Below are 27242 nucleotides of genomic sequence, written 5' to 3'. Positions count from 1 at the left end.
TTTATGCGCTACCAACCAATCACAGGCCGTGGGGAGTTTGATTGACAGGATCGAGACGCGAACTAGTTTCATTATTAATAATATCACTCGTATATACTAGTATCACAGACTCCAAATTTAATCACAACCGACACAAGTTATTTGATGCTTGTACATGAAAGATCTTTATGAAAGCTTTGAAAAACAAAAACTAAAGAAATTAAAACAATACGTCGCTGAATGCAAGAACAAAATACACAATGTCAGAATGTGCAGCTATTCGCCATTGAAGTAATGATGTAACAGGATTCATTACCATAGCGATAGATGAAAACAATTTTTTAATGTATTGCCCTGGACTAGACTGAGACGTACGCTGTAACTCCGCATCGCATCATTGATTATCAAGGAAAAGGCATTTAAACCTTGATCGTAATTCTATGTCAATTGTCAAGTCCGTGTGTGCGTTTCACTCGCCCCTGTACGATTAATGTCTTTGAAAAGAGCGGTATTGTATTCAATCCATTGCACACATACACAGACATGACAGGTAATGAGCGTAGCCTACTAATAGTGCAAGGCAATACATTTAAAAATTGTTTTCACCTATTGCTATGGTAATAAAATCCTGTTACATCACCACTTCTATGGTGAATAGCCAACCTGCAGACAAAAAAAGCTGAAAAAATCACTATACTTGCCAGGCGAAAGGATGTCAATTTGCAAACCACACTTGATACAATAATGAGATTTGACAATTTATAAAACAATGTAAAGTTCTTTTATTTCACCACAAAATATGCAAATTAAATAATTATGCAAATTAGCTAATTAAGTATTCACGTTATTATTATGCAAATTAGGTATGAGTAATTTTCGCTTTTTTCATCCATTAAAATTATGAGGAGTTGTGCTTCAATAATTATCTGTCTGGTGACAAGCAATTTTTGACAGCAACAGGGAGGCAAGCAATCTTTGGCAAGTCAAAAGGGGGGCAAGAGATTTTTGGTACACACTTATGGGGCACCTTTTAAATAAAACGCTCTAAAAGGCGGTGGTTGCTTCATTCAATATTCTTCAATATGCAAATGAGATAACCCTAACCATAACCAGTAACCCTAACCTTCATTTGCATATTGGGGTACATTGTATGCAGCATCTACAAAGAGGCTTAGGGATAAAACGTTCAAGTATGTAGTTTCTTGCAAACTGCACTCGCTTATACAGGGTATATGAAAATCAAGTAATCAGTTTGAAAAATGACACTAGATTAAATGTATGAGGTATTTGGTCAAAACGGTATTGCTGATAGCTGCATCATGCATCAACCTCTTGTCCTTCCACAACTGTAAAATCACTGCCATGTGACCATTAATAAGGACTCAGTGGCTATTTTCGTCGAGTAAAAATGCAGTTGCGCAAAGCAAATAAGTCAATTAAAATCAAAGCAACATGAAAATCACATGTTTGACCACTTTCTTCCACATGTCCATACCCGTATGGCCATCATTCATCTGTATGCAGAGTTCACCTCTCTTCCAATATGACATTCATATCACGCCTTATGAGAGGTTTGTCATGCCTGAGGATGTCAACTTGTGCAATTATGTGTCTCTAAAGTTCATCAAGGTCTGCAGGAGGACTTGCAAAATCCTTTGATTTCAGATAGCCCACAAGAAGAAATCCAGAGGTGTAAGATCAGGAGATTTTAAGGGCATTCCACTTGGCGCTTCAAAGCAAACACACGATTGCCGAACAATGCTGCAAATAATTACTGTATACTAATTACTGTAAAGAAAGTGGTTAAACGTGTGATTTTGAAACCGCAACTGCATTTTTACTCGCCTCACAAATATAGCCACGGAGTCACGGGTTGTCATGCCTGAGAATGTAAACTTGTGCAATTATGTGTCTCTGGAGTTCATCAAGGTCTGCAGGAGGACTTGCAAAATCCTTTGATTTCAGATTTTGGCATTTTCCAAACTGTTAACTTTATTCTGATACACCCTGCATATCTCCCATCTAGACCATCTAAGGTTTGCAAATTGGGTTCCAAAATATTTGGCACTTACAAAGGGTGTATGATATTTTGGCAGGTCGAGAGGGGCGTGCAATTTTTGCCATGCCTAGAGGGGGTGCAAGAGTTTTGGCATGCCTATAGGGGACAAGTTTATTATGAGTTTTCAAAGAAAATTCATAGCTTCAGCGTACTTTACAAAGCCCAGCAGATTGTTCAGAAGAATACACAAAAGCACGACGACCTACTCTGTGCGACCTAAGTTGAAGTAACTTTACAGTATATATAAATTGTGTTGCAAGGATAAAATGTGTTGTCTATTGTTAAAGCCATATTATAAAATTTGCTGAGGAGGACTCCCTCAATATGTTTCAAAATTAAAATTTTTACACGATTATATTGTACTTTAATAAACCAACGTACCCTGTAAAAATCGAGACCCTAGGTGCAGTAGCTTTGTCAAAATCCGAGATTTAAAATAAAACGCAGGAACCGTCGTCGTTTTATCATTACGATGGAAATATTAGTCGAATGCATACGCGATGTTCATAACACAGTACATACATGGCGTGCGGTGATCTATACAACAAAGAATCGTGCCGTAACAAGACCGAAGGAGTGATATGTATTGTCGACATCGGCGCTGGTAGTAAGTTCCAATTTTCTTTGCTTTGCCTTAGTTGTTCGGCTCAAAACTAAAGGGGATATATGCGATAGTAAAAGGTAACATTTTATGGCAAAGAAATACTAATCTATTTTGTATGACTCACATTTGCAATCATGGTAATATGGCATTCGTGGACACAGCTTATGCAGAACAACCAAAAGAGCAGCATCAAAACTGTAGATTTACTTCATACCTCTAGCTGGACAGATACATTGATTCGGCAAATATTGCCAATAGGATGGTAGGGGTGAGTGAGTTCATACAGATAACTAATGCAAATTATTAGGTTTGAAACTCTAGTCATTAAGTCACCAGGGAATCTGGGATTTTCGTTAGGGTGCAAGGCCATGTCCAGGGACGGGCCCAACTTTTAAGACGCAAAATTCACAAAAACCAGCTCTACTCTGAGGGACGAGGGCCTAAATGTCAATTTTTCGTAAGGGACGGTCGCCCCCATCCCCGTGCCCCTTACTGACACGCCACTGATTCTCCTTAACATATGCTTACCGACGTCATTATTGTATTAAAAAAATTCCAAAACATTTCAGGCAATAGTCTTCTGCAAGCGATCAAAATGGACTTAAACTTTAAGCTTAATCAGCTGTTAATGGTTATAGTTAACTGTGTAAATAATAAGTTTCTTCATATAGTAAATATTTCCAGTCGCCATTTGCGATTAAGATGGTCCAATTCTTGAGCACTGACTGCATGCTGCAAATAAGAGGAAAAGAGATTTTATGACATTAGAGAATATTGCACTTGTTGCGGTTTGTGGCGTTTAAAGGCACTCTGTCTTGGGCATCTTTTCAGGAATAAAATGGAGATGGCCAAATGTTAGCAAAAGACAAGACAAACTGGAACAAGAAATAAACTTATCATTTATAAAACTCGGTATTTGTTTTTATACCACAATGTGATCGGGTGTCTGGACTGAACGGGCCGAAAAAACACTGGACCGTGTCCCTGTTTTCAAAAAACGGGGCCAAGCAAGAACAGACGCACGCTATACGTACCTTGATATTCCAGAATACTACGGGACACCTTCATCGATTACGCGTGACGATTACTCGTCATTTCAAGCACGAAAGTTTTTTCGTTGCGGACCGGACTGACTATAGTACATTCCACCTGATTATGAGGTTAACCAGTATTATGGTAGACTATTTGGGATTAGGATGAATTAAGGGTAAAGGGGGAATATTAAATTCGAATAATATCAATCAATCAACCAATCAGTTACATTTATGTCATCGCGCCAAAATCATTTCAAAATGTTCAACGGCGCTCATTAGCTCAAAAACTACTGCTGATAAGCATCCTGAAATAGGTGGCTCTTCAGGAGCTTCTTACTGTCCAAAAGTACAATTTTTGATTTGACCTGGTAGTTTATTCCACAATCTGGGACATAGGCAGCAAAAGCTCGGTCACCAAAAGAAACACATTGCGTTCCGTGCCCCCAATCGATCTGAAATTTTTAAAAATCCCATAGGAAAATTGCCGAAAAACGGCTTGCGCCCCCCAATCATGGTCGGCCCCACCCCTTCAATATGATGACCCACTGAGCCACGCCACTGAGTTCAAGTCAATCGATGCATTACTTGTTCTGCCAACCCAGGGATTTAAAGGGGGGATTTACTACTAAGAAGCGCACACCTTATGTACCCCCAATAACTCATCGCAGCCATCCGCTCCCTATTTCTCGTACTGGTCACTGAGGCAAATAATCAGGGGCATTTCAAGTTAGACCAACTAATTCACAAGATCAAACAGAGACTGACCGATTGAGCTAACTTGACTGCCTATAGTTAATAGTCCGGCTGCAAACTATTGTTTTCATCAGGTTAGATGGCTTTACCAGTTAAAGTGTTTTTCTTCGCTGATTAATATGCTATAAGTGGTACAAAATGAGATGGGGTTTAGAATAATGTCACCTTAGAATTCAAACTGCTCATTTTTTTGTTTTTGTTAAACTCATACCAAACTATTCCTATGAGCATAAGGATTCAGAAAATATATAGTTGGACCTACCTCCGACGTAGCGTTCTAGAATTACAAGCCAAAAGGTCAAAGGTTAAATTTTGAAGATCCACAGGTGTTAAAATAGATAACATGCTCCAATTTTGATGGAAGTGATCTCAAGTTGTTGGTACTACTTCCTCAATGCGAATAAAGAATAGTTAGGCCTATAGCTACTCGTTATCTGGGTAACCGTTCATGGAAATACCGGTAGGTTATCATCAATAGGACTTAATGGGCAATGACCTATTTTGCTGTGTCACCCAGCTAAGGCGTCATTTCTGGAGATCCAAACTAGTATTATTTATTAGAGTTATCACAAAAAGAACATATGAAACAATTACGAACAAACATAAATATTGGAGCATTTTTTCTGTTTTAACCCCTGTAGAGTTTCCTGTTTAACCTTAGACCTCTTTGCTCATAACTCTACAACGACAAGTCGTAGATAGGTGAAACTATATTGTTTTTGAATTCTTGTGGAACAATACGCTCAATATGCCATAGGTTTGGACACAATTATACCAGTTTTTAATTTTGACCCCCTGTATACACTTTGACCTTGGATATCTCGAATAATAAGGCCAAAAAAAGGTTTGTCTTCAAAGCTTGCGCGCGCATTTGTAAAAAAAAATCGCATTTCGCATTTGCTTTCAAACCACTCGTGAGCTTTGAGACAAACTTTTTTTCTGGCCTAAACAAAGTAAAACACTTAAACTGGCAAAGCCAACCTACATTGGTCTGTCACTGGACTATTATAATTCTCACCTTCTCACTGCCGCTCTAATGATTCTTGTTAGCGTCGATAAATTTCTGCTCTGTCCCAGCACCTGCTGCAGTGTTGTAATGCTTCTTCCAGTAAGCAGCTTGGCCCGCTACTGTGGAAGGTATGGCCTCGGGTTTGTTAGAGAGGAGAAGTCTAGCAGCTATCGCGGAGTAGAGCGGCTTTTGAAGATCACTATATTGAACCGTTTTCCAATCGATACCAAACTCCTTCTGGATAGCTTGGTGTTTACTGGTGAGACCTGGATGAGAAGCTGTGTTCTGTGTGTCTTGAAATCCAACTTTATCAACCTTAAGATTTGAAAATAAACATAAATATAAAATAAATAGTTTCTTAAGAAAAACTCAACGTATGAGTTTTAGGATTGGTTTTGGTTTTGGTCACGTGGTTTCCTATTATCTTGCCTAAGCTCTTGACTGACGTTATTACCGATACCTTTATCTGTACCCTTGTTAGAAACTTAAATCTTGTAGAAAGCAGTTTCGATTTTCATTTCAGTTAGTTACATAATCGTTTGACCGCAGAATCTGTTGGTTTGAAGTTACCTTGATTATACAAAAGAAGTGTTTAAATTTCGCAGTGCAATATTCACGAGCAGAGAAATCGAACAAGTCAATCTATTTTTGAAAGCGTGGTTTAGATGTTTAAATAATCCTATGGATTTTCTATCTAGCAGCGCATTATAGTTTAATTTCGACTTCCAAAATTGTTCAGTTTTAACATCAGATCAGGCTCAAAATGCCAATAATTACCGATCACCAGAAGGGAATGATAGAGGCATATCATAGTGTCGGGAGTGAAGGAAACTCACTGATATTGACGTCATAATGAGCCTCATTAAACAGCGCCGCCACTTTTTTCAATGGAATTTTACTGTGTAATTAAAATAAGGATATTTTTTCTTTCTTTTTTTTGGTAATAAATGAGGGTTCCAGGTTCCTGCAATTATGACTTTTATTGATTAAAGGGTTTATATTGTAGTGACAGTTAGGTTTGATACGTTTTCCATATGTGGTATCATTACAATTTAACATTTTCTGCGGTTATAGGGGGTGCGGAAAGACATTTCGTCGGGAGAGTATTTACTCCCGACATTACAAAAGAATAGACAAACGAGTATTGTATACTAAGTTCCTTGAATGTATACACCGTGTATCATTGTATACTGTAAGTTCCAGTAAAAGATTCAATTCAACATTTTGTGATTTAACGACTGGATGACTGCGAATATTCACTATATTTCTATAGAGTACATGTAGTATTAGTTCATAGGTCATAACATACAAATATTGACTGCTGTGAGGGGCATGGTTAAGATTATAGGCCCAAGGTGATCTCAAAACCATGCTATGACCCGAGGCGCAGCCGAGGGTCATATAGCATGGTTTTGAGATCACCGCGGGCCTATAATTTTAACTATGTCCCGAATAAAGCAGTCAATATTTGTTTTATATACCGAATGGATACGTGGATGTTGCGATTGCGCAGTTTGATCGGGACGCACGTGACCGGTCCATAGTTCATTTTGAAGGCATAGTTAATTCAATGACTGCACGTTCAACCAATCAGATGACAGGAATCTATATATGAGGTATATAACATTAAATATAGCAAACATTATAATTATATATATTATATAGCAAACTTTACATTTTATGTTTTCTCTTGTCAAGACGGATACTTTGAGGCTATTTTAATTGTAATCAGAGCATTATTTTTTTACCCTTGTACAATTTTATTTCACCCGTTGACCTATTTTGACCTATACCTCATTAATTAGGCATTCTAGAGAACATGTCCCTAACAAGTAACAAAAGTGCATTAGTATGCAGCTTCACACCCATACGGTCATTTTCCTTGACTATACGGTTACGCGGACCGTGGCTAAAATGTTTTGAATTTTTAAAGATGTTTTTGTATTTCCTCAAAATTGAAGCAAACTAGAATAGGGAGCGTGTGGATTTTATCTGAATATCTAATATGTCCAAAAGTGCTAGATGTATTGTAATGTAACAAGTATTTGCTAAAAGACCTCACATCAGCCGTTAATTAAGTCTTTTGGGGAAAAATCCATATCTTTTCAAATGATGGACGGCTTTTTCCTCCCAGCTGCATACACTTTGAGTACATATCATTAAATTTATAAAGTTTACTTTGAGGACTGTTAAATATCAAAAATATCATTTTTTTAAATAATTTGCCATAAAATTTGTAATTATATCGCGAATTTAAAAAAAATCTAATATCAGAAGGACATTCCTGAATTGTGTGTCTGATGTGCTATCCGATACCCCTTAAATGAAACTTTTATATTCGTTTTTTTTTCTTTAAAATAGTGCTGTATTATTAATATTGGGTGAATGGGGGTATCCAAATGCGCGTAACATAAAGCACCTTTCTTTCTATCTTAAAATAGTGTGAATGCGACTACTAATTCTGAAGCTACGGGCGCCATTTTGTAACGGCTGAGTTACTTTATGGCTGATTCTGTCTTTAAGGATTAGAACCTAATATTAGCAGACCTACCTGAAATATTCCACCATGGTACCCACTGCGGAATGTACTAGGATGGCATCCATCGTTGGATTCTACTCGTGCAGTACGCCGCAAGAAGCCTTTATCTGGAAATATGTTCGACACTGCATTCGCGGCGGCTTGAGTTACATCAGAACCGTGAGCCTTCGGTTGGTAGATAGTATTATGAGGTAGGTCTGAGGCGGATTTCAGAAAAAGGGCACTGTCAGCATGTAGGTAGGTACTTCCAGAGAGCCAGGGGCTCTTTGCTGGGGGGAAAAATCAAGGTTGTTACTTAGGCCTACCGATGACTTAGAAAAAAGGGAATAAATATCGTCACTTCTCAGACCTCGCCTGTCTGCTAAATTTAAAGGTTTGTATTTTTTAAACCTTTAAATTTAGCAGATAGGCGAGGTCTGCTTGTTTTCTGTTCATAAGGGGCAGTCTTCAATAAACGGCTCTTTTCAGAATCACCAAACCTTTAAATTTAGTAGATAGGCGAGGTCTGCTTGTTTTCTGTAGACAAGGGGCTCCAGTGAACGGCTCTTTTCAGAAACACCAAAACCTTTAAAATATAGGCGATATCTGCTTATTCTCTGTTGACAAGGGGCAGTTTTCAGCGAACGGCTCTTTTCAGAGCCATCAGTAGGCAAGGGGTGGCCTATATGTCTTATTCTTAGGTACTTTGCCCTGAAGAAGTCAGAGCTACCCCTGACGAAGACTTGACAGTTTTAAACTTGTCCGACGGCGAACCCGCTAAAAGCCCATTGTTATGGATTCCCGTCGTAAAAGCCAATCCCACAATATACAATACCGTAGTCTTTCAACTCTGTAACAAATTCCCTCTACAAAGTTGTTCGTTTAATTTTAGACAATAAATGCAATATCGCTCTGGACTTTTTGTACTAATATTACCGTACTTGATTTATTGTTGTTAATGAGTTATGTATGATTTACAAAGGTGTTGTTTTTTCAGCCCTCTTTACAACATGTAACTCAAGAACCACAGGACCTACAAAAGTATTTCTGTGATATTTGAATCTTCTACAAACTCGCTATGAAATGAGCAATACAATTTTTGCCAAAGCTCACTACCACATGAAAAAAAAAAAAAAATGTAAACAATCCAAATTTTATCATTTCAGGTTTAGGGATGCCAAAAAACATTGGTTCCACTAATGTAGAAATATAAAATCCCAAACTCATAGCGCCCTGTACTATACTATAAGGTCAGATAAATGACAACTTTTTCCGGTATTTACAGAGAAAATGAACTTAAAAGTTCATTTTCTCTGTAAATACCGGAAAAGGTGACTCGACATGCCAAGCCATGCTTATATTCGGAAACAAACTCGATCTATAATTAAAGGAGCATTTAGTATAATCGAAAATTCCATCCCATATACTCCTAAATAAATGACACTTTAAACCGGTAGAAGAAACCTAAAACTACATAAGTTTATTTGCATTAAACTTTAACACAGATTTATTCGTTTGACAATGCATGGTTCACTTTGTCGACAGACAGCAATTTACAACACTGCGACGTAGCACTGTAATACATAGGCCTACTATATACATAACCCGCAAATCAGAATCAATGAACAGTTTGGGAATTCATTTTTTACGTGGATATCTATCTATTACACCATCAGTGGCGTAGATTTCTTTTTGATGGGGGGAATGAGGTTGGAATTTTTTTTTTTTTTTTTGGAAGTATAATGAATCCAGTACCATTTGGCGACAGAATAAGTGAATGATACAAATGCGCGCGAAGCGCGGCAGAAAATTTTTGGTATTTCGAAGTTTAACTGATGAAATTTGATGCAAAAGTGGATTAAAAGCGCACAAAATGTTTGTACTTTGGTAGCCTTCTAAGATTTCATCCCTGCTTGAGCTATTTTGGGGCTCGCGAAGTCAGTGAGTAGGTGAGGGCCACAGATTACGCTATTAATGACCGTGCGTATGCTGAAAATCGAACTTGGGCTTAGTCTACGAACCGCCAGGGCCGTTCCGACCATTAGGCCAGGTAAGGCGGTCGCCTAGGGCGGCAAACGTAGAGGGGCGCAAAAAAGGGCGAAAAAAACGGGAATGGAGAAAGAAAAGGGAAGAAAAAATGACAGCGCCTCCCTTAGGGGGCGCCGAATTGACCAATTCAGGATCGATTCTGCGCCCCTCCAGGTGATAAAAGTCAAATTAATTAGTGGTAAGCCCTATTTGTGCACATTTTTGCTTGCTCCGCGCGCAATTGTTTCAAGAATTAGGGGGGTGTCATTATCCTTAGCCCAGGGCGCCACAAACCCTAGCTCCGCCACTGGAAAACAACTGATGAGTTTTCAAGGGGGTAACCCCCTTAACACTTTTTTGGTATGCTCTGGTGGGACGGCAGGGAGGGGGAGGCTTTGCCTAGGGCGGCAAAATCCCTAGGAACGGCCCTGCGAACCGCCAAACGGCCTCGTCTCGCCCTATACGGGCTCGTAGGCTCAACCCGAGTTCGATCGTTCAACTTACGCATGATTATACGTAGCCGCAGTCTGTACCCGGTATCATGGACTTGGCGAGCCCCAAAAGCAGTACAGAATAGAAACTAGGATTCAAGTGCTGGTCATGTGGGAGGAAACTTAGAGGGCCTTGAACAAGGCTAGTACTTTGGGGGCTAAAATGGCTAAATATGAGCTTAATTTGGTCAGAAACACATACAGGCGTCAACATTGGGGGGGGGGATGATTGTATGGGCCACTCCCCCTGACAAAATATTGGGATATACGCCTATGTGCACCATAGGCCTACCTATAAAGAAATGACGCTAGAATCACGAAATGCCCCTTTACTTATGGCTATAATTTATAATGAACAATTCGCATCAGTTTTTGTCTTGTTTTACCTTTACCCACAATGCTGAAATAATATTACTAAAAAATAACCATGAAGGGTTTCTGTTTAAAGCCGAAATATTAATAACATGATAGTGCAAGAAACCCTATTAACTATTTTGCCCGTTTAAAGTGGAGCTCTATAATACATGTGGAGTGTTGTAAGTCGTAAGGGGCTGTGCAATAATTATGAGCCCTGGGGTGCATGGGTAAAATTGGGGGGGGGGGCAAGAATTTTTTGGCGAGCCGAAAAGGGGTAAGCAATTTTTGGCGAGCCGATGGGGGAGCACGCGATTTTTGGCACACACCCTGGGCACACATTCATGGGGCGCCTTTTAAACAAAACGGCTTCGGAAAACAGTACGGAAACGCTTTAATATGCACATTTTCCTGCTCGCTGCACTCGCAACATAATATCTAGACCATTAAGGTTTGCAAATTGGGATCCCAAAATTTGGCATGTGTAAAAGGGGGGAAACATATTTTGGCGAGCCGAGAGGGGGAAAGCAATTTTGGCAGGCCGAGAGGGGGGAAGCAATTTTTAGCGGGTTGTTCAGAAATTTAACCCCCCCCCCCCGGTGGCTCATAATTATTGCACAGCCCCTAATGCTACAACATGTATGTCGAAATAACTCTGATTCCATTTATATTTATCCCCCATCCCACCCCCGGATCTACGCCTATGAAGGCGTAAGAAACGTAACATCTCAATTTTGAACACGCAAACTTTTATACTTACATGTATGCGATGATGCAGCACTTAGGCTAGGCAGTAGATGCGCCTGATTTGGTGACACCATCGTAGGCATAAGATCTATGCTACGCCCTGGAGTTACATTATTAAAATTACAAGGAAAGCCCCCGGGAAAGCCACTCGATGATGGGGTACAAAATGATCCCTGGCCGACGCCAAATGGATTGGTAGGATTGGTAGGATTCATGTTTTCTTAAACATCTGCATGGGATGGTAAAAAAACAAAATAGGTAACGAATATGATTGATCATAATGTGAACGGGGGTACTCGAATTTCGAGTGCGGATTCAAATCTATACGGGTATTTTCAATCGAATATGACGTGCATAGTGCAGTTATGTCCACGGCAAATTCATCGTGACCTTTCCGACCATAAACCCGCTTAGTGAAGATTAAACCGAGATATGCAGTACTAAACCATTATAGTAATCGATTGTCCAATGCAAATTTATTACCACGGATAATATTAATCCAATGAGCGATCGAATTATCCGCTACGGTCGACTAATCCAATCGATAATGGCGCTATTGACATGTACGGGCGGAGCTCCACTGACCGAGTTTTGGGGTATTTTTCAATGGTTTGCTGTCATTTACTCATCAAGGCGGTCCCCCGTTATTATAAGGACTATGCTAATGATTTAAAGATTGACATGTAGAGAATAAACCATACTTGATTGGCAGAAAGTACTAAATTTGTACCTATTACGGTTTCGTGACGCCCCTCTTCCAAATGCGACCATGCCAGGGCGGCCCGGTGAAGCAAAATGTGCATTGGAATAACACGGGAGTTTGGATATAGATGATAGGATTTCTTTCTTATACAAATGGTCCCCCGTTATTAAAGCTTGTACCGGGTTGGACATTCAGATATTTTGAAAAGAATGAGTAATATTGAAACATAGAGCAAGTACTAAAATCATAGCTTTTATACTTTTTGATATATGACGCTAACTAGTTCTCCTATATCTCCTATATCTACAACACAGCGCTACCAGTAGGGGTCACTTGCCTATTGTGAGTGCCCCTGTCCCGGGGCCCCTGTGTTGTGTGCATACATGTAGGCAACAATAACTACATGATGGAGTATAGGGATCGGATAGCAACGTCTATCCGATTCCTTAACATGTTGACATGTGGATTATTATTGCTAACGACGCTCGATTGAATATTAGAGCAAGACATGCCCAGTGGTGTAGATGTCTTTTTGACATAGGGGAATGGGGTTGGAAAAAATTATAGTATAGTGTATCCAGCACCTTTTGGCGACAGAATAAGTTTAACGAACAAATGCTTGCGATACATATTGCCATTGTGAAGCTAAACTGATGAAATATGGTGCCAAAGTGGAATAAATTCGTGCATAGTTGTTTTTTCCAGAACTTTATATTCAGTGTATAAAGTTCACTACCAATCATCGTCTTTACGATGATATGATCTAAATTTGGTTCATAACCCTCGACAAATTTAAAACTTACAATGTGTATCATTGTGAGGTAAGGCTTTCTGTGGCCATTTCAAAAGCATCATCAAAGTGTCTGGTTCTTCTGGGGTGCTTACTAGTACATTTAAGGTCTGTTGTGTACATCAAAACATCTTTTCGTGTATTACTTCGGGCTTGATTCGTTGCCCCCGAAAATCACATAATTTGGCCAAACATGAGGGTTCTCAAAGAAAAATCATAGAAAACTTACACCCACAACTGTAAGACGGCTCAATTTAATTAAAGAGCTTGTTAACCGCTTTCATCTTTCTCAGTTTTGAGCCAAATGGTAACTTTCAAGTGGGGAATTCCCCATACACACAACATATTTAAATAAACATATTAAAGATGAGTTATACTTACGAAGAAAATGAAGTTGAAAATTAGCAGCAGGTACTTGATAAACTTTCGGTAAAACCACGTACAGTCCCTTGGATCTTCTTATGACATTATGAGAGTCCTATTACGCAAGCGCTTTTAATATAAGGTGATTCGTGAGAGAATCATTTGACCCTGGTGCATGACAATGGTTTGTACTTTTATGAAAACTTTGTCATCTTGAAAGCGACTGTTCATTGCCAGAAGTGGATAAATGTAATAGCTGCCCTGTAAACATTTGGCAATTTACACACAACACAGTGTCATCGTCCCGATATCTTCATGGCAGAAATCGCCATGGTAGGTTGAATCCACAGCCACGCATGGCCATTTTGTTCCGACCTGAAATAGTTTTGAGACACATAATGAGCCGAGGGACATCCGACTAAGGCTACTGACAATAGCCTGGTAATTGACCTCTGTGTGTGTGTGTGTGTGAGTGAGCATGTATACGCTATGAGGTCATCTGCTTTTAGACTGCCTCCACGAGTGCGTGCAGCTAGCCTACGCTGCGCTATAGTTCGGCACATATAAAATCAGAATTTTTGTTAGTTTTTGAGCTCAATACGCACGCTTCTTTCTCAATACGCAAGCTAACGACTATCATATCCTTTCAACACATATGTTCAAGTGCAAGGAAAAAATATTGCTTCTTTAGAATAAAAAAATTACAGGAGATATTCATCATTTTCTACCCCGGTATCCAACAAAGATTTATCGTCTGAATATCAAATCGTGCATAGCACATTCACGTGTATCGATCCCGTGTATTCATTTTAGTGTCTCTGCTGTACAATGTAATTATTAACCAGGCATGTTGGTGTGCACAGTATATTGCACTCATCTACACATGGCAGCTATTGCACTTACCCACTTCTGCCACTGAGCAGTTGAAAAGTTTCGAAAAGCAAATCACGTTCTCACACTCAGACACATTAACCCATTCTGTGCGACATTCAAATGTTGATGTCACTTAATGTTTTATGTCAACATTTAGTTAGTGATCAGTATCTTTTTCATAAGACCAAACCAATATTCAATGACTTGGTCATCAAAGGTGTAGGCCTACTTACTGAGTATAAACTTGTGAAGTTTTGTTTCAGTGGTTCTTCAATTTTGTTACTCGACAGCAAATGATTTTATATCATCTGCTTTATTTTGTTTTGGCGGGAAAGGCCAAATGCAGGAAGTGAACTGTTTAAGAAGGTTAGTACTGAAGTATACTTCCTGATAGGAAACGATCCGGGCTATTTTGTGTCGTAAACCATGAACTTTTGTCAAGTCACGCCTATATGATAGTACAATATTGCATGATTTCAAATACAATTATTGCATGATCAATATTGCATGATCAATATTGCATGATCACCCTCCTCTGCCTCATTCGTCTCTTCCGTAGTCTTTTTTCTTTTGTTGACTTCCTCTTTTCTATCTGACATAATTTTTTTATTCCCACCCACCCTCCATATTTCAATTTTGATACATTTTCCCTCATATTTTCCCTTTGATTACCTTTTATTTTGCCGTCATCCTATTTTCTTGCTCATCCTTTTATTATTAGTTTTTGACGGGTCCTGGCCCAGCCTACAAACAGTGCCGCCGAGAGCTATTACGGGCCTGGGGTAAAATGAACGCCAGGGCCCCATTTTTACGGGCCCCTCTTTTCTTTGTTTTAATGGAACCCACTGAGGTATGTTTTCTTTATTTTTACGGGCCCCCAGGACCCCGGGCCCGGGGGTAACGCACCCCTTTAACCCCCCTTGTCGGCGGCACTGCCTACAAATGTGAATGTCATTTACTTACTTGCTCTTGCCTGCTTGCTTGCCTACTTATTTATGTTTTGTTTTTGTTTTTTCAAGGGACAAGTGACTTTTTCTAGGTTGCCATATAGGTGGTGAAATAATTCTAAGGGACAACTTTGATGACAACTTTCTTTAATTGTGTGCTATCACTTGAGAAACCTAATTCCGGAAATCGACTATCCTACTGTGAGCGGCTATGACAATATTCTATTTCAAAGTTGATATAATCTATTTGTTTAGAGCATCGGTCCGGTGATCCGAAGGGCCAAGGTTCAAATCCTGGATGGTCAGTGAAATGTTTTCAAAGGCTGTCATTTATGTATGTGGAGCGGAAACTTGTATTTAAAACCTTTCTCACATTTGTTCATGGTTTTTAAACATTATTTATTTGTAATGAGGCACAAAGTCAAAAATCACAAGGATATTTTTACCATTTATACTCTGTTATTGCATTTGTTATAATTCTTAACATAATGGGTCACATGATTACGATGTACAATTTTTTACTTCCCCGCAGTTGCATGATGGGATTAGGCCTACATGAAATAATCTTTGACATACATTGACCTGTAATTTGAAAACACTTTGATTCTTACACACTTTTTGATTCGCACCTGAAACAATAATGAGATTTGACGCACTTAATATGCAAAATTCTATCATTTCACAACAAAATATACAAATGAAATAATTCTGTAAATTAGCTAATCAGATCTAATTAAGTATTCATGGTATTATTATGCAAATTAGGCAAGTGTAACATTCACATTTTCACCCATTTAAACATAAGGATCTGTGCTTCCATAATTATCTGTCCGGGGGTAAAACATTTTTGACAAGGTAAAAGGAGGCAAGAAATGTTTGGTGGGGGAGGGCAAGGATATTTTGGGAGTACCGAGAGGGGGCAAGCTATTTTTGGCAGGCCGAGATGAGGTGCAAAGGTTTTAGGCATGCCGAGAGGGGGCAAGCATATTTTGGCAGGCCATTTTTTAAATTGTCTCCCCACAGATAATTATTGCACGGCCCTTAATCAATAACACATTGTAAATAAGTGACCTTTTAACGAATAATTGAACTATTCAATAGTTTAGCGTGTAACATAGCTCGGGAGATTGTTCAGACGACCTATACCAATGTATACTGTCCAGCCTATATTATGAAGTAAATTTACTGTACATAAATTGTGTTGCGAAGATAATGTGCTTATTACTTTTAAGTCGTATTTGCAATCATTCATGAAACACAGTTACAGTAATAAAATTGAAGACAGCTCATGTAGAACAACCAGAACAACAAGATTGTATGCTGTGGATTTACTTCATATACCTCTAGCAATGTAGCAGGGCAGTTTTAAACTCAAAGGTCACAAAAACCAGTTTTACAACTGGTTCTAGAACTGCAACTGCAAAGACGGTCGAGGTCGGTCGTCCCCATCCCCACTGCCTCCTAGATCCCGGCTGGTATGCCACAGATTCCCCTTACCATGTGCTCACCGACGTATTCTTTCATTGTGTAAAAAAACTATATTTATCCAAAAAAGGTATTTAGGATAGTCTTATAATCTGCAAACGACCCAATGGACCCAAACTTTAAGCTTAATGTATATGAATGTTTAACTGTGTAAAAAATAAGCGTGCAGCTTCTTGATAGTAAATCATTCCAGTCACCATTAGCGAATTCTTGAGCACTGACTGCATGCTGCAAATAAGAGGGAAAAGAGATTTTATGAGAATGTTGCATTCCTGTGGTTTGTTTCAAGATTAAAATAGTGACGGCCAAATTTTGGCTAAAAGACAAGACAACCTGGAACAAAAAATAAACTAATCATTTATCAAACTCGGTACTTGTTTTTATGCCACAATGTGATCGGGTGTCTGGAAAACGGGCCCGAAAAACAAACCGTTCCCTGGTTTCGAAAAAATGGGACCAAAATACACCTTGATATTCCAGAATACTACGGGAAACCGTCATCGCTGACGCATGACCCTTACTCGTCAATTTGCACGAACGTATTCGTTACGGACCGTAATGACTATAGTAGATTTCATCTGATATGATGTTAACCAGCAGCTACCAGTTTGCCGCATTATATCCCGGGCATTATATCAAACTGAGAGTGTTAGCAACCCACTGACTTTGTGTTGTGATCATTTTGATCGTGGTTCCGAATACAGATAGCGTGAACAAGGTGACATGGCAACGATCGATTTTGACGTCACACTACAACGGCGAATAAGCCTTATGAACTGTCACCGTCATTGTATGGTCTATAATGATTTAGCGCGGGGCCTCCATGGCGGGGCTGTCAAACATGTCAAGGTCCCTTGCAGACACCGAGGAAACTGTCGGGTAGTGTTCATTGCTCTGTGTCACCGAGTGACATCACTTGCCACACCAGCAAGTCTATACCAGCATTTTGCAGCTGATGTATGTAGAAAAGAACAAAATGGACAGTGATTTATAGTGCGGTACATATGCACAGGCATAAACCCACAAGTCTGAGCACACTCTACATGAAAGTTGCTGTGGCCCACGACATGCCATATAAACCATTTCGCAACAATCAGGGATTTACTGCTAAGCGCAAACCCTATGTGCCCCATGTAAACCACCGCAGCCATGATCCTCTCCCCGAGTTCTCTTACCGGTAACCGAGACAAAAAAGCAGTTATTTCCTTGCCAAGGGGGATTTCAAGGTATAGCTCAATATTAACGAGATCAATTAGATACTGCGCCGGACTCTAACTCGCATGTCAAACACCAATGCACCGGAGTCGAACACCTTACCGATTGAGCTAACTTGATTGCATAGCTAACTCTGCATAACAAAACGTTCCATTTGAACTTGAACTTACCTTCTCACTGCCGCTCTAATGATTCTTGTTAGCGTCGATAAATTTCTGCTCTGTCCCAGCACCTGCTGCAGTGTTGTAATGCTTCTTCCAGTAAGCAGCCTGGCCCTCTAATGTGGTAGGTATGGCCCCAGGTTTGTTAGAGAGGAGAAGTCTAGCAGCCAGGGCGGAATAGAGCGGCTTTCGAAGATCACTCCATTGAACTGATGGCCAATTGATGCCAACCCCACTCTGGATAGCTTGGAATTTACGGGTGAGACCTGGATGAGAAGCTGTGTTCTGTGTGTCTTTAAATCCAACTTCATCAACCTTAAGATTTGAAAAGAAATATGAATACAGAAAGATTAGTTTCATAAGTAAAACCAGTTATAAGATTGTAAGACTCATCCACGAACTTTAATGTTGTGGGTTTACGTTCCTTATGATATAATTTATTATCCATGTCCAAAATTAATTATATTTCTAATGCGAGTCCAATTTGGATTGAATATAAGTACAAATCCTCAACAAATGTTTGGAAAGTTTTTTCAAGCATCTATTATATCTCAGATTATTTGCGACATTTTCATATCGTGTTGCCTATCAATGGATAGCTAGTTTGTTCCCCTTTACAATGACACCACATGTGAATTTGAGAAACAATCCCTTTTTTCACGCCTGAGTACACTTCTTGTGAATATAGTGCGGTCTCAAACCGAATGTGCCAAATTGACCATTATTCTTTAAAGCAAGCTGCAATCCCATATCTCCACAATCTCGGACCTAATGCAATCCTCCAAGATGACAACGCTCGCCCCTACAGAGCCAGGGTAGTCAACGACTATCTACAGAATATGGGAGTAGAGAGAATTGAATGGCTTGCCATCAGCCCAGACCTCATCCCGATTGAACACTTGTGAGACTAGCTTGGTCGTGCTGTGCATGCCAGAGTAGCCAATGCGAATCCTGGTTGAAGAATGGAATGTCATTCCACAGCAACGTGTGACCAGGTTGGTGAGCAGCATGAGGAGGAGGTGCCTGGCTGTTGTGGCTGCGTATGGTTTTTCATCCGCTATTGAGGTTAGTGACTAGTGTTGTTTGAGCACAGAATAATGGTCCATTTGGCACATTCTGTTTGAGACCCCACTACATTCACAAGACGTGTACTCAGCCATGAAAACAGTGATAGTGTCAAATGTGGTGTCATTGTAAAGGGAAATAACGTAGCTATCCATTGATATGAAACACGATATGAACATGTCACAAATAATCTGAGATATAGATGCTTGAAAAAATTTTCTAAACATTTGTTGAGGAGTTATGTAGAAAGAAACATGTAAACCGACGTATTAAAGGTTACGGCGGAAATCGTGATTTGTTTAAGACGTTTTTGTATTTTCTCAAAATTGAAACAATTTGGGATAGGTAGCGTATGGATTCTATCTGAATATCTAATATGTCCAACAGTTCTTGAATTAATGTCACAAGTGTACCAAATTCAATATTTGCTAAAGACCTCACTAAACGTAACTCAGCCGTTACGCCAATAGCCCAATAGCTTCAGAACTATTAATCATATTCACAACAAATTATGTTAACATGGTTTATTTATGCGCATTTTAATACCCCAGTCGCCCAATTTCTTTTAATAAGAACAACGTTGTATTTTTTTTAAAGAATACAACCCACATTTAAAGTTGCAATAAATTGTATTGATTTGAAGCGCGAAGGTAATGGCAGGTTTTACATGCCACAGTCATGACAATGCTTGCGTTTGATAACCATTGGTAGCTTTAATTGCAACTTTTTAATTCGTTTTTTTCTTCTTTAAAATGCTGATGTGTTGTTAATATTGAACGAAATTGAGTGAATGAGGTATTTAATTGCGCGTACATATACCACATTTCTTTCTATGTTGAAATATTGTGAATATGAGTAAACGTTCGGAAGCTATAGGTATATGTGTAACGGTGAGTTACTTTATTGCTAATTATGTCTTTAGAGTTAATGTCAGTAGGCTGGGGGATAAAATCGGGAATGAGGATATCAGAAAGATGGTGAGCACCACACCAATCACAAAATATGTTGCAAAACAACAAGTCATGCAAGTTAGATGGTTCGGTCACCTTATTTGAATGGCCCCTAGCCAACCTGCAGCAACATATAACAGCAAAACAACAGGAACTAGGGCTAGCTAGCTCTGGGCTAGACAATGGTAGAGGAAGACCAAGCAAGAAGAGATGGGGTAAAGGAAGTGCTCGCAAGGCATGGGATTACCATGAGTGAGGCTACTCGCCCATGAAAGAAGGGTATATTTCCCCACGACGCTATGAAAGGCAAGTGGTGGATTAGAGTATAAGTAAGTAGTCAGTAGGCTAAGCTTACCTGCCATATTCCACCGTTGTACCCACTACGGTATGTATCAGGATGGCGTCCATCGTTGGATTCTACTCTTGCAATACGCCGTAAGAAGCCATTATCTGGAAATATCTTCGTCACTGCATCCGCCGCGGCTTGAGTTACATCAGCACCGTGAGTATTCGGTTGTCTTATATCTAGAGAAGAACAACGTATGATTGTATGGTGTAGGTCGGAGGCGAATTTAAGAAACAGAGGGCTCTGAAAATTAAGACTTTAGGTGGTGTAGTTTTCAAAATCTCGCGCAGGAACCGTGAAGTTGTTTCAATTATTATAATAGAAAATTAGACGAACGCAGTACACAATGTTGTTCATGATGTTAATAACACAGTACATATCGTGCAGCATGCGGGACTGTCATACACACATTAAAGGACCGTGCCATAGCACGACCGTTGGAGTGACACGCATTGGCGACATCAGCGCTCGTAGTATATAGTTCAATTAATTTTCTTTGCTTTACCACAGTTGTTAAGCTCAAAATCAAATGGGACATATCTGGCAGTAAAAACTAATATTATTTTAATACTAATCTATTTTTCGTGGAAATTTTACAATATGGATTTATTATTATTGTTGTTGTTGTTGTTGTTGTTGTTGTTGTTGTTGCTGTTGTTGTTGTTGTTGTTGTTGTTGTTGTTGTTGTTGTTGTTGTTGTTGTTGTTGTTGTTGTTGTTGTTGTTGTTGTTGTTGTTGTTGTTATTATTATTATTATTATTATTATTATTATTATTATTATTATTATCATCATCATTTGGTTGATTCAGTTCTCGTGAACTGGGTGGCTTTAGACCTACTTAAAAGAAGGTCAGATAAATGACATCGTTCATTCTCGCTGTAAACACCGGAAAAGGTGACTCGACATGCCATGGTTAAATGTTCGGAAACAAACTCGATCTATAATTATTAAAGTGGCACTTAGTGATCGAAAACCTCATCCCCCACCTACTCAAAAAAAATTGAAATTCTTATACCTTCAGAAACCTAAAACTACATGTTTGTGTGCATTAACATTTCTTTTAGAGTCGTTTGACAAAGACATTCAATTGTCGAAAAGACAACACTGCGGCGTTAATTGTGGCACTATAATACATGCAATTATGCAGATTCAATTGATAATCTGGAAACGCATTTTACGTGGATATCTATCTATTGAACCAGACCCATACAAACAGGATGCTAGATTCACGAAAATGCTCCTTTAAAGCCATAATGTACCATTTCTTTCAAATTTAAATTTTGTTATCCCTTTACCCAAAATGCTGAAATAATATTATTAGTAATTACTGTCAGGATTTCTGTCCATTTTAAGCTGAATAACGAGGCAAATTAAAAGAAACCCCATTGGCTTTTTTGGTCGTTTAACGTCGAGTTCTATGGGGGACTTAATGTCATAAGTTGTAATACGACCTTTATGTCGAAATTCAAATATGCTCTACAATCACAACGAATTTGGCCGATTCCATTTAGGTGTAAGTATAGCAGAAATCAGGTTTGAAACAAATTAACCAATTTCATATTATGATATATTATGATATATTGAGATTGTTCATAGCTTCAATTGCGATTTTTCTCAGAAATATTTATTGCTTAGACCTAATCATTGAAATAACATAGAAGCCTACCTGTTGCCATCGTAGTAAGCTAGCAGAAAACAATCCACAAAACGAGACGTGTGGATCTATCGGCTGAAAATGAAAACATGGACAGAAATCATGAAACCTACCAGACGTTATAGTCTGTGCTACACATACCGTGTACTTTTATTAATCATAAGGAGAGAAACTACTGGGAACCACACACTCACGGAAACCACAGTGGCCACATGTACACTTTTCACCCCGGGGTTTTCACTCAAATACTTAATATAAAACATTCAAAGTTGCATAGCGAGGGGGAAAGGGGGCATGTGCCCTGGGCGCCACATTTAGGGGCGTCGAAATGGCGACGGTATAAAAAGGGACCGTGAGCATGGTGAGAGTAACATAATCAGCATACAGTGTAAACGGAGTACGTGTGATGTTCTCTGCAAAAATGATGAACAAAAGAGGGCAAAGTATGAATCCTTGCCCTGTGGAACAGCTACCGGTATATTAATCTGTTTCTCCATTGATGCCTTTCCATTTAGAATGACTTACAGGGGTCGATCTGATGCAGATAGTCTTGTCGCCAGTCCAGCAGCACCTGCGGCTTCATCAGTAGACCTGGATGCCACTGTCAACTGATTTACCTTACCCACGCGTTTCCTTTCTGCATGTTCTAAATGACCTTGAGCGCAATCAGGTATACAACTAGATTTTAGTGTAAAGAGAGAACTAATTATTCTTTAACCGATTGTGTCACAAACATCACTGATCATCACTATAAATGTCACGTGAAACTCATGAGCGGGTTCAAAAATCACACAGGGGTCAGCCATAGGGTCAAAAACGTGATTTCAATCTCAAGATGTGTCTTCTACAACAAACTACGTAGGATAATGGTACCACTTACACACACGCATTGTTAATACCCCAATGCATATGGGGCAGGGGTAGCGTTTTAAGGGGTCTTGGGGTCCAGGACTCCTTGATTTGGCAGGTCCCCGTGATTTGGACCCCTTAATTTTGTGCATCTGTGTAGAATTAGATGCCTGGACCCCTTTATTTACCAATTTGGACCCCTGGCCTCGGCAGGTCACCGCTAACCCTGATATGGGGTGTTCACAGATTTGGGGTCAAAGGTTATTAAAGGGTCCGCGACGAAGTACCTTCAAAATGCCTCTTCTACCACAACACATGCATTAACCTTAGCCAGTGTCTATAGGGTGTCCACACATTTTGGGTCAAAGGTCTTTAAGAGGGCACTTCCGATCCAAAACTAAATACTTCAAATATCTCCTGCCACAATAGCATATCAAAGTGACACCACCTGCACACATGCATTGATAAGAGCCAATGTCTATTGGGTGTTCACAGATTTCCATAATTCGCATAACAAAACATGAAAATGTTAATTACAAAAATCAATACATAAAATTGCCTGACAATGGATCACAAACACCAGGTTGTCATTACCCAGAGACTGTGACCTGCTAATTAAGACATACCCATTTGTGATGAGCCGCCCATCCTTGAGGAAACGAGAGATGCCATCCAGAGCATGAAGAACGACAAAACTGCGGGGCTGGATTGCACTCCAAGGTGGCTGCGAAGTTACGGCCAACATCATACACAAATTCTTACATGCACCCCTTCTGAACCGTGGATCACCAATGCCATTGTTCCGTTACCAAAGGAATGATACCGCAACCTCATCACTAATATAACTACAGATGGATCACCCTGATGTCCAATGGTCAGGACTTGCCGTCTAGATTTAAAGGCGAGTGGTCAATCACTCGCTAGCATGGTGCTAGGCGAGTGGTCGAACCACTCTCTAGTGGTCGAATCACTCTCTAGGTCGTATCATTCGTATCAATATAAAACAATTTGACACCCTCTCTTTTGTTTTCAGTGATTAAGACTAATTTATTACGATAAATCGAATAAATTGAGAGTGCTGAAACATGGATGTCAATTTCAGGTAATTCGCAGAGAGCGGTATTTAGTGTCTATGGCGAGTAGAAAATCACTCACTAGAAATTGAGCTTGGGCGAACGGTGGCGAGCGAGAGCGATCGCTCGCCTCAAATGGAAAGGCCTGAATGTTGCACAAGTATACAACAAGATATTGTTGAGAAGAATAGAGCCCATAGATCCAATAATAAGAGAGAACCAGGCCGGATTTCATCCAGGCAGAAGTTGCTGGCAGCAAATCCATATTCTCAAACGAATTATTGAAGCCTTCTATCAACTTCCACTCTCCATCACATTTATCGCTTTTAAGAGGCTTTTGATTCAATCAACAGGAGTGTCATGTTTTCAATTCTTCGCAACTACTGTATTCCAGAGCACTTAGCAACATCTTAGGTATATCCACCGGAGTACTGCAGGGTGATATTCTGACCCCATTCTCGTTCATCGTACTCACAAAACCACCTGTGAGCTCTGCGTTATCCATTATAATAACCATCGCAGCCGGGATCAATTCCCCGAGTTTCATATTGGTAAACCGGGACAATTAGAAGTAAGTTCATTACCAGGGAAGTTTCAACCTACAATCATGGCGGAAAATGTTGCCACACCAAAGCATTAATTGGCCAACATCCTTCCCCGCTCCCCTATTGCAATGTTAATTTGGACAACATCGTCATCATTTCTACATTTCAGTCTCCCAACATTGAAAAATGGGGTTGGGGAAGGGGAGAGACAGTGTAAATTGAATGTGCACGCATGTGCAACTATTATACAAAGATGATGCGGTACTGTAACATTACTCGCATATTTTAGCTCTGGCGATTACTTGATTTTAACACCAGCACGTGCTGGTGTGGCAACGAATTCCCGCCAGGATTGTAGCCCAATCTTTCGAGAACAGATAATTGTCTAGCACTCGCGCACCAGACACGGCCCTGCAAGGTGCTAACACTTCAAAGTGTTCATAGTTCTGGTCGCTAGGGTTCAAATCCCCGCACAGGCATGGAATCCTACGTAATATGTATCATGTTCGCTTCCATCTAGCGATCAATAACCTGAATAACCATTGTGTAATTCAATTCAATGCACAAGCTCATACACATGTGGTTCTTTGATGTCAATCGCATACAATATAACCCGTGATCAATAATGAACGTTGGTCAAAAGACGAGCTTACTGAAGTGAAAAATTATGTACATGCAGATTCATCATTTATGCATATTGCCTTGAAAATCATAAAAAGCAACTGCTTGATCAACCCAAATGATTTTATTAGCGTTATTTCTAAACCAAATTTCAAAACCACAAAGTGTTTTACCTGACTTTTGACCCAGAAATGTATGAATTTGATGAGAAATTGTGAAGAAAAATAATATTTTACAAGTCAGATTCAGAAAGAGACAATCTCATTACACACGTTAATTGCATCACAATCCAAACATAGATGGTTAAGTTCATGGAGAATGTTACAAACTGTTGTATCTTTTGCCATATTGTTTTTCTATAGGGAATAATGTTTTATCGTTAAAATCGGACATGAAAACCTATCAAAAACACAACAAAAACGTGCATCGCTATTTGTATGCAAGAAACAAATTATAAGAATTGTACAGAAGTGACCTAACACTTATGAAGGCTGTATCTTGAGAAAGCGCATGGTCTGATGCTAGAATCTTGGCAAGGACACTCTGGTGAAATAAAGAAAAATATATGTGATTGATTTTGTGTGACTTTTGAGCGTTAAATGTTTCAAAATTTAAAATGAACAAAATGCGAGTAACTATGATGTCATCAACATGACAATAATATTCATGATAAATAATTATTGCTCCCTAAAAAAGAAATGGTTAACAAATGGTTTGAATACATCGCACGACCTTATAGTAACTGTATCTAGAAATTTGTGCAAGTTACTTGTCAATTTTCGCCAGAAACGAGCTTTTTCTACGGTTACTGGCCCAGCTCATTAGCGCGATATGGGATATTCTTTATCTCGAGTTTACTGCCCTCTGTTGACGACAGGGCTTCGAACTCTTATCAAGGCGATCTAAGAAGTGCAGGGCCGTGCAGAGTCTATAGCGCCTTACCTGATAACCGATTGAGCTGACTGGATTGTTCCTGAATTACACGGGTCTACTGAAAAGGTACTGCTATTGACTCGGTATTTGACTTTACCGCAATGTTAACAAAATAATCAGGAAATAGATACTCGAAATAGGTATTCGTACTGATACGTACCCAGTTGCAGTGTCAAAATTCACCAGTATATCAATGTAATTTGTAGCATAAATTAATTTTGAAGGACTATTTGAAATTCTGGTGTGATATTGAAAGATGTAAGTTTCGTCAAACTTCCTTGTGTGCTATCATTTGAAAAAACCTAATTAGGAAATCGCACATCCCACAATGCACCACGACGACGATGTTCTATTTCGAATTTGATTTAATCTATTTTTCATGGTTTATCATTTTGGCACAAAGTTATTTACCTTTACCATTTTCCTACATGAACTGCATACGTTACCCCTTTTTAAAAACAAGTTGTCTTTTAAAAATGCTTTTGTAAATTCATACTGCAGTTACTGTCCGTTTTCCTATACACAATACACAGTGCTCTCACCATTGACGCGCGACCTTTACAAATAGTCACGTTAGAAGTATATTGCATTTGCCTAGTTAACATCACTGTGTGAAAAATAACCGGCCAATATTTTAACTATTCTCCAAACTTCTAGCAAATACATTTCTCTAACATGACCTAAAATTACAGCTAGGTTAGATGTTCAGAAGGGGTCGCACTTTCGTAGAATATGAGTGAGGACAAAGCATAGCTAGCTCATAGCTAGCCAACTCCCCGTGTTAATTGAATGGAGATTTGACCGAAAATATTGAGCTATATTGGTAACGGACCGCTCCGTTCTGAAGGATGCCACAAAAAAACGGTACAAGCTACATTTAAACTATTCTATGAAATTCTAGAAAATATAGTTTTGTAACATGTCCTAAATTTTTAGCTAATTTAGGTGTTTGGAGAGGGTCGCACTTTTGTGTTTTAGGAAGGATATGTAAACGACAAATAACACCAAAAATATGAAGAAATTATTTCCAAACCGTGTTAAGTCAACAATCATTATGTTGCTCATTTTCAAGAATGCTGGTTAACAAAAAGC

The 27242-nt window shown here is 39.3% G+C and overlaps 2 protein-coding genes across 3 annotated transcripts; both read right to left on the bottom strand.

The window, feature by feature from the left end:
• Positions 1-724: 724 nt before the first annotated feature.
• On the bottom strand, positions 725-13623 carry LOC140166043 (uncharacterized). 2 transcript variants are annotated; one of them, XM_072189418.1, is made up of 5 exons: positions 13451-13623; positions 11590-11805; positions 7990-8246; positions 5448-5753; positions 725-3374 (listed from the first exon to the last, which is right to left on the bottom strand). In XM_072189418.1, the coding sequence occupies exons 2-4, from the start codon at positions 11789-11791 to the stop codon at positions 5463-5465; spliced, it is 750 nt and encodes a 249-aa protein (XP_072045519.1). In that variant the 5' UTR covers positions 11792-11805; positions 13451-13623; the 3' UTR covers positions 725-3374; positions 5448-5462. The 2 variants fall into 2 exon arrangements, with proteins under 2 accessions (XP_072045519.1, XP_072045520.1); XM_072189419.1 differs by having other exon boundaries at positions 7990-8174.
• Positions 13624-15689: 2066 nt separating this feature from the next.
• LOC140166042 (uncharacterized) lies at positions 15690-26286 on the bottom strand. Its single transcript, XM_072189417.1, has 5 exons — positions 26160-26286; positions 22142-22204; positions 20484-20653; positions 18123-18428; positions 15690-16965 (listed from the first exon to the last, which is right to left on the bottom strand). Exons 2-4 carry the CDS (start codon positions 22149-22151, stop codon positions 18138-18140), a joined length of 471 nt encoding a protein of 156 aa, XP_072045518.1. The 5' UTR covers positions 22152-22204; positions 26160-26286; the 3' UTR covers positions 15690-16965; positions 18123-18137.
• Between the last annotated feature and the right edge of the window lie 956 nt (positions 26287-27242).

Source organism: Amphiura filiformis, chromosome 12 (genome assembly GCF_039555335.1).
Source record: "Amphiura filiformis chromosome 12, Afil_fr2py, whole genome shotgun sequence".
Classification (NCBI taxonomy): Eukaryota; Metazoa; Echinodermata; class Ophiuroidea; order Amphilepidida; family Amphiuridae; genus Amphiura; species Amphiura filiformis.
This window is presented reverse-complemented; position numbering and strand designations above follow the sequence as displayed.